This window comes from Limulus polyphemus, unplaced genomic scaffold, assembly GCF_000517525.1.
Source record: "Limulus polyphemus unplaced genomic scaffold, Limulus_polyphemus-2.1.2 Scaffold2159, whole genome shotgun sequence".
NCBI classification, from domain to species: Eukaryota; Metazoa; Arthropoda; class Merostomata; order Xiphosura; family Limulidae; genus Limulus; species Limulus polyphemus.
The window spans coordinates 21,345-30,179 of record NW_013667769.1 but is presented as its reverse complement, the minus strand read 5'-3'; the positions used below and the strand labels follow the sequence as shown (position 1 = coordinate 30,179).

Sequence of the window (8,835 nt, the reverse complement as noted above, 5' to 3'; positions counted from 1 at the left end):
TTATTAATATTTGTTTAAAATATTTTATATACTGTATGACTGTGAAATGACAGAAAACAATTCTATATTATACTTTAAACATTGAAGTTTGTACCATCTAAAATTTTCATAATAGCTTTCATTTGCGTTAATTACGCAATTTATAAAAAGTTAACAGGATTGATTCTCATCTACTTCTATTACGTTGATCGACAACAGTATGTACAGATAAATCCAACTGCCCCCTCTCTTTCATGTGTGTTGCGTGGTTTACTAGTTTACCCTCCTGATAGGGTTCGTCAGAGGTGGGAGGGGGGGTCTTTATGCCAAAGCAAGAGTGTCCGGGTCCACGGGGTGAACCGGGAAGGGAAGGAAGGAAGAGAAAAAAGCAAAGAAGAAAAAGAGATGGAGAAAGAGACACGCACACTTTGGCACTATCTTAAACCCGATAAAAAAAGCACCTTTCATCGTGTCTTACTGATATGTATGCTGTAAACCGAGTTGATTTTGACAGTATCATTGTCTCTTTTGCTGCGAAGAAAACTCGTAAAGGTTTCATGTGAATTTACCATCAAATGATTCTTTTACTTGCATCTTTTTTTTTTTTGAATAAAGTATTTTTATTGCTGTGCAAAAAGTTCAAACAGATAAAAAGATTACAGAAAGGTTGACAGAGGAAAGAGGCAGAAGTAAATTCATTAATTTTCTAAGACTAAATTTGAAAGAGAGAAAAATTGTGCCAAATCTTTGACCAATAGGAGGCATGTATGTGTGTTGGGGTTGTACCAGGGCCTGGAATTTTTTCTGACTACAAAATAACGTGTATTATTTCGATGTGCGTAAAGCTTACGGCCATAGTTTTGATGTCAAGAGATAGGTACCCATGCAGATGGTGTCGGTGACATTGGCATGTCAGCTAAGAGCGGAGTCGAGCGGTATGGTTTTAAGGTTACATACAGAACTAATTGAGAGGAAAATTGATATAACATTACTTTAGATCGAAGTTCAAGAAACTTGCGTGCGTTCAGAGTTCTCGAAGTGTAGATAACACATTTCATTGGATTGAGTAAATACTCGAACAGCAAAACGTGCTGCTATAATTGGACAGCAAGATAAGTTGCTGTAATGAGAGAGAGCAAGGCCTTGCTTAGATGTTTTGAACACGTGGGAAGAGACTTAAAATAAAACGTGCTGCAATATATGTGAGAGAAGGTCATTATGGAGATGTTTAAAACATATGGAAAAAACACTTCAAACTAATGGGAGAGCAAGTCCTTATGTAGATGTTTAGAACATATGGAAAAACACTTCAAACTAATCGGAGAGCAAGTCCTTGTGTAGATGTTTAGAACATATGGAAAAACACTTCAAACTAATGGGAGAGCAAGTCCTTATGTAGATGTTTAGAACATATGGAAAAACACTTCAAACTAATGGGAGAGCAAGTCCTTATGTAGATGTTTAGAACATATTGAAAAACACTTCAAACTAATGGGAGAGCAAGGCCTTATGTAGATGTTTAGAACATATGGAAAAACACTTCAAACTAATGGGAGAGCAAGTCCTTATGAAGATGTTTAGAACCTATTGAAAAAACACTTCAAACTAATGGGAGAGCAAGGCCTTATGTAGATGTTTAGAACATATGGAAAAACACTTCAACCTAATGGGAGAACAAGGCCTTATGGAGATGTTTGAAACCCATGGAAAAAGGGTAAGTTTTGACACGTGTTCTGAAAATATCAAAATAGGAAACTGAAATACTACCATCTTTTTCTGCTTCCAAACAAACAGTTTCATCTGCATCTCGGTACAATAGACGCTTATTAAGGTAAATATTCTTATTTGCCACTAAGTATGTTTTCTTCATTTGAAATATTTCCAATTTTCCTGTTTCTCACGTGTTCCAGTGGCAGTTTTCATTATAAAGCCACATTCGTGCTTTGGCTGTGGGATTCTCTTTTACGAAGCTGTAGCCATAATGGTAAAAATTAAATAGAGCGTTTCAACCGTGTAAGGAAAACCTTTACTGGAAACGAAAGTGTTTCCTCACATTACGGAAAACAGTGCTAAGTTCTGGCTAATCTCGGCTAATGCACTTTAAACAACATCGTTGTGTTAGTAGAAATGTCAGGCACAGAATCTATGGATTAACCTTTAGTTGACATATTTAATTTTTGGTAGGAATATTATTTTAAAAGCATTTAACGCGGTTTTGATTTGAACTGTATCACTGAATTATTCAGTTTACGTTTATAATACCACGAGTAATACTTGGAATGACAGGCCGGGAGGGTAAAGAGGGTCCAGGGAGAATATGGCTGTAGCAATAGCAATGAAAAATTAGAAAAAAGTTTTCTCCCAGTAGGGTGAAGGGAAGACGTACAGAAAAATGGCATGTTTATGTTTTTCTACGTAAGTTATAATAATCTCTCCATTTGCTTTATTAGTAGTGCCATTGTTCCGGATTCGGATACCGGATTAAATAGATACACGTAAAAAAGCCAGTAACCGATGAATTGGGAAAAGTCTGGTGTTTTGATGACAGAACCTACATAATTCTGATTGTAGCTAAAATTGATGCGTATTTTTTGTTTTGTAATTTACGTGGAAACGAATATACTTTGGAATAATGATGTGTAATCAAAGCTAAGTGGATAAATATTCTTATCTGTTACAGCTCTTGATACTGATTTTGGATATTATATTTTGACTGTAATGCCGAGATAATTTTTTCTAACATGTATTCAATTGTTTGTTTTGGTTATGCTGTACAGTACTACGTGTTCAATTGAATGATTGTATCTATTTTTATAGGTTCAAGGTATTTGGGCTACCGATTACATTCCAAAAGGGACGCGTTTTGGCCCTCTTGTGGGGAAAATATATAAGACAGACGAAGTTCCTAAGAATGCCAACAGAAAATATTTTTGGAGGGTAAGTTCAACTTAATTTTTTCCCTTCATTTCACCACCCTACAATGAATTAGTCAATACTGCGTATAATTTATTTGTTACAAGAAGTAGCATAATTTGGTAGGAAAAAGGTTTTTTTTTCACTCGCTACAAAACGTTAAGAGCATGATTTTTATTAAGTATATACAGAAGTAATTTTCAGTGAGCTTGGTAGCAAGATTTCTCTTTGTTTCAATTTAGTTATTAGTTATTATAATTTAAATAATTTGTTATAATAATAAGCATTGTAGAGTCCTGTTTGTGCACTATAAAAGAAAACGAAAATTAATTTCAAAAAATAATATTAATAATAATGCAAATTCGTTTTAGACAACTGGAAATTGTATTTTTGTAAAACTTTATAAAATAATTGTTTGTAATAAAATTGAGTTCAGAACAGGCGATAGCTTAACTAGCACCCTAGGCAGAAATTAAGGTGCGCTCCTACTAACAACGGCTTAGGTAGCTAGCTGGTTGCCTATCTTTAACGACAGACTTGGTTGACACAAACCATATGCTATCAGTTGAAGTTTGTCGCAACCACAAGCAAGTAAAGAGAACTACTGTTTGTTCCAACTGTTTGTAACAGTTTTTAGCTGTGGCCCAAGTTGAGAGTTATTTTAGAAAAAGTACTATATGATGTTAGATGTTTTGTGTCTATTATGAATTCGTACAAATGATGATAATAATAATGAAGTTTATCAAACTGCCTGTCACAATCGACGTTCTTTGGCTGACCTTTGAAAATAACTAACTCCTCACCATCTGCCTTTTTCCTTCGTGGCAGACGCTACAGATTAAGGTATTTCAGGAAACTAAAAGGAGCATTTTTTAGCCTGGGCATAGCGGCTCATAGAACGAGTCGTAGCTCCATTAGCTCTTGACAGATTTGAGATATAATTACAGTTTTGGACTCAGGAGGTCAAACCCTTTCAATCGATATATTTAACCACGCGCAAGGTCTCGTAGATTAATTTACTCTAATCTTGCCGGAAATAATTTCAATTTGAGGGTAGGCTGGTAGAGATCCTGTTGAGTAATAAAATTGAATCGGGTATACGCGCGCGCTCCGCACAAAAATATAGCAAATAAAAAGAAGAAAAAATGGTCTCCCAGATTAATTTACTCTGATCTTACCTAAGATAATTTCAAGTGCCGCAGCTATTGAGGCTTCCCTCTTGTTTTAAACGGGTTCGCTGTTTGTAATGGTTCAAATTACCATCAGATCGTTTAGTTATGGTGAATTGTGGAATAATCTGCAGGTTTATAAATTTTTTCTCAAATAAAATGCGTACTTTTGGGTAATTATAAGTATACTGTTGAATAAGAGATGTCCCATATTTGGAAGATAATTCAAGTATATTGTCGAGTGTCTGGTAATCATCTACAATACGTTTAGTATTTCATATACTTCTACTAACGTGTGCTTTTCCTTTGTTTTTCTACATTGAACCTAAGTCACTTGTACATAATTCAGAAGAAAAAAAGTAGGAGTTTGTGTTCGGAAATAGTGGTCACCCTATTCTCGGGTTATTTGGCATATTTAACGTGTTAATCAGGGTATATATTTATAGTAATAACGATGTATTAGTTTAAAGTAATACTTAACAGACTCTCTCTGTGTAACTGTATAGCACATAATGGAAATAATTATTAGTTTTACCGTGAATTCGAGATTATGTTAAATCTCTAATGTAAAGTATTAACTAAAACGTTTAATATAATTTTTTTCATTTCTTAAGAATAAAAAATAGTAAAAAATGTGTTTTATAAGCAAACTCTGCTTTAAAACACTAAAATAGTTTCATTTTTAGACATTTCCCTGCATATCCATCATAATTGAGTAATTTTATGATCAGCTCTTAGTCAGATGTAATTCTTCGAAATCTTGAATAAAAGTATCCAGCTCATTAGTTCACACGTATTGAAATAATACCCAATTGTGTGTTTATCATTACGTACGGTAATATCTAATATTAAGGATCGTAATGAAACAAAATGGCGGCCACAATAATCGCTCGTTTAAAACCACCTTTAAAATGTCTGAATATTAACAATGACTATTTCACAGTATTGGCTGAGCAAAACTAAAGCTTATTGAAACAAGAAAGTCAAAACTACAAAACTGAGTGACTTAAAATGAAAAAAAACAAAAAAAACATTATCCCTACTTTGGTAAATCAGTGTAATTATGTTAGTCTGACCAAAAGAAGGGATAATTCTTTTTTAAATTTTAAGTGACTAAGTTTTTGTAGTTTTGACTTTCTTGTTTTAATACTTTTATAGCATTAAAACTTTCTATATTACTATAACTAGCTAGGTTACGTATATATCGATCCATACTTGTCTTTATAAAATTTAAACCTTTTTTTATTATATTTGTATAAAATAAGAGGTTGTTTCTATATCATTTACGGCCGAACGTAGCCTAGCGGTTAGCTGCAGAAACAAAGTTCCAACATTCGAGTTGTGTTTCTGTAGAACACGATCTGAATTTTTGGCTGTGTGCGCGATATAAAATTGGTAATGAGTTCCGTTATTCGGTTCAAATAGCTACTTGCTGGATGCTTTCTGTCCGGCCAGTACCTCAAAATTATGAAAGGCTATAACTGAATCTTAGAGGGTCTTTTTCCTGGCTGTTTATCCAGAGTATGCAGAAACTTAAGTATGCTACTTGAAAAATTTACCGGCTTTAATGGGTATGGTAGAACAAAAGCCTTACAAAATATGTGAGACTGAAGAGGACTCACGAATGTGTTGAAACCAGTTTATCAGATTTCTGACATTTTGTTCCGTTTACTGTGGTTTTTCACTAATCACAAAACTGTTATTTTTTCTATATTAGGTATACAGTGATTCGGACAATTTCTTTTATATTGATGGCTTTGACACCAGTAAGGCGAATTGGATGAGATATGTCAATCCAGCATACTCCACTGAGAGCCAAAATCTTGTAGCCTGCCAAGTGAGGCAGCATATCTACTTTTACACAATCAAGCCCGTTTTGCCCAATGAGGAGCTCCTGGTCTGGTACTGCAGAGAGTTCGCTGAAAGGCTTAACTACCCTTTGACTGGAGCGTTAATGTTGCAAAAAATACGTAAGTAAAATAAGTTTTATTGATCATTGGTTGATTCATTAAGTACCCCGAAAATCAAATCAGTTAATCATGATGCAGCTAATGAACAAATATTGTATAAAAAGGTTTTTTGATAAATAAAAAGTGAAGTTCGTGGGATTCGAGACCATACTTGCTGAGCGGTTGATTTGAAGTAAGCTACCGGGTCTTTAGGCTCAGTTCTTTCTTCTTTGAAAAAACAAAACAAAAACATTTTATTGGACTTATAAGTTATGGTTGTTTAACCGTAAGACTAAGGGCTTATAACGCTAAAAAGTTTTGTGTAAAATTTAAATCCTGCAAACTTTACCAATTTGTACAACTTATCAACTCGTATTAGTTATTACAGTATGATGTTTTTTTCTCTTAAGAATTGAATGCATCTTAATCGAGAGACATAAGCATTGCCATTAATACCTATATTTCTTTCTTCTTCTATAGGACAACAGTTACAACCCGTTAGTGAACAGTTCTTCGTTCCTCAGACAAATCATCTCACGCCGACAGAAGGAAGCACCCGGAGCGATGAGGGTTACCATAGTAATGGGTGTCAGGATGATCCTTTCACTCCACTAGATGGAAGCAGTGATAGCGATTGTGATAATAATTTCGTTTTGGACTTTAGTGTGAAAACGAAAAGGAAAGATAAGGAAAAAGAAAACTTAGCTGAGAAAAATTATTTTGATAATGAAAAGAACGAGTTCCGAAAAGTGAAAATTAAAATGTCAAAGACCTATCTTTATCGGAATAAATCTCCTCCTAAAGAAGTTCCTGACCCCCCACAATCACAATACTCATTACCAACACCTGTCAATCCCCAATATGCCACAAATCCAAATTTCCCTGAAGAGCACAAAGTAAGGGAAGTGTCAAGCCTCTCCACATACGAGGGAATAGGACAAAGAATGTCAGGAGAAAGTCCAAAACCACCACCTTCTGGCATTTTGGAAAATCTCCTTCTACAAAAATTTCCTGAGAAAGAAGCCCTTCCTCCAGAACCCTTACAGCGAGAGTACATTTACCGAGAATCGCTAAAAGAACCAGTAACTGTGATTGTGTCCAGTGAGTCGATGCTCAAGCCATACTCAAACAATGATCCCATTTACTTTCACAGGAATAATTACCCAGTGGTGTCTCCCAGTCAAAGCTTGGAGATGCACAGCCCTGACTCAACAGACAAAGCTCATCAGGCAGTCAGTTCTGTTGGTATACAGCCAACGTATGCATTACAGACTCCTAACAACATCTCACACGTGAACAACATGAGCCAAATGTTTTCACCAGCACATTTTAAAATGTATGCTGATTCTACAGAAAGAGTCCACTCCACGCTTCCAAGCCCTAACGGTACTGATTACCCGAAAGTCAATGGTTACCCTAGCTATCAGTTATCTTTGACTTCCCTAATTTCAGAACATCTGGATCGTAAAAGTCCATTAAATGAATCGCATTCACCATCATCCAGAGTTTCCAAGAGCCTCAGTAATGACTTTTCAGACAGTCATGGAGGACGTGGTTTCCGTTCGTTACCGTATCCATTAAAGAAAAAGAACGGTAAAATGCACTATGAATGCAATGTGTGTTATAAAACGTTTGGACAGTTATCAAACTTGAAGGTTCATCTTAGAACCCACTCTGGTGAGCGTCCATTTGACTGCAATATTTGTGGCAAGACTTTTACCCAGTTGGCCCATCTTCAGAAGCACCATCTAGTGCACACAGGAGAGAAACCACACCAGTGTACAGTTTGTAAAAAGCGTTTTAGTAGCACGAGCAATTTGAAGACCCACCTCAGGCTTCATAATGGACAGAAACCCTACACGTGTGACTTGTGTCCAGCCAAGTTCACGCAGTTTGTGCATCTTAAGCTACATAAGCGGCTTCATACCAACGAAAGACCGTATACGTGTAACACGTGTAATAAAAAATATATCAGTGCATCAGGTCTACGAACACATTGGAAGACTACCACATGCCATCCGAATTCTGTGGAGGACTCCGATTTTGACTTGAATAAAATGTCCAATTTAGACTATGAAATGGTTAATGTTGAATCAGAAGCAGATCTTGATTCGTCAAAAGAACCACCTTCCATACCCCATTCAGTAAATATATCCATACCTGTTCCAGGTGCACCTCATATTTTTGATTGCTATAAGCAGTCAGATCCTTTACAAGACAGACTGAGTGCAATCAGAGAAGATGTCGATCCTAAAAACATTCCTCTTGCAGATGATGAACTTTCTAGAACGAGATGATGGACTATCACCGTGTGTAGCGTCGTGTATAGAATCGGCTGCTAATTTATTTTTTGTTCCAAAACTGTCTGTGAAATTATTACCGTTGGTTTCTAAGTGTTATTTTTATTTTACAATCGGAGATTTTCACTGTGCCTTCTATATAGCAAGATCTGTTTTACAGTTTAAAGAAAATTATTCTAGTTGTATATTAGGTTTAGCTGTACTAAAACTTAAAGTGTGAAACTGTAACAAAATGAAATGTAAATCTGTCAAATAAACCTTACTAGAATATGTGCAATAGATTATTGTTGTCTCTGAAACAATTGTGCATTGACTGCTACAATTACAATTTCGAATCGTCTGAAACCGAGATAAATGATAATTTAAATTTAGTAGTTAAACATATGCCGATATATCCAATTTATGATATTTGCCAACAAAATTGATACACACAGTTTTATTTTTTTAATACAAATATGTTTTAATATACAAACAACTTTACAGTTTACAGTAACAGTTATTACAAAAAATGATTTATTTACAAAA

At 35.2% G+C, this 8,835-nt stretch overlaps 1 protein-coding gene across 1 annotated transcript; it reads left to right on the top strand.

Moving 5' to 3' along the window:
- The first annotated feature begins 5,628 nt into the window (after positions 1 to 5,628).
- LOC106466124 (PR domain zinc finger protein 1-like) lies at positions 5,629 to 8,444 on the top strand. Its single transcript, XM_022394078.1, has 3 exons — positions 5,629 to 5,637; positions 5,779 to 6,031; positions 6,491 to 8,444. The coding sequence occupies exons 1-3, from the start codon at positions 5,629 to 5,631 to the stop codon at positions 8,305 to 8,307; spliced, it is 2,079 nt and encodes a 692-aa protein (XP_022249786.1). The 3' UTR covers positions 8,308 to 8,444.
- The last annotated feature ends 391 nt before the right edge of the window (positions 8,445 to 8,835 follow it).

Coding starts and splice junctions, on each gene's coding strand:
- LOC106466124 (XM_022394078.1), top strand. Junction 6,032..6,490: donor GTTAATGTTGCAAAAAATAC/GTAAGTAAAATA, acceptor CTTCTTCTATAG/GACAACAGTTACAACCCGTT.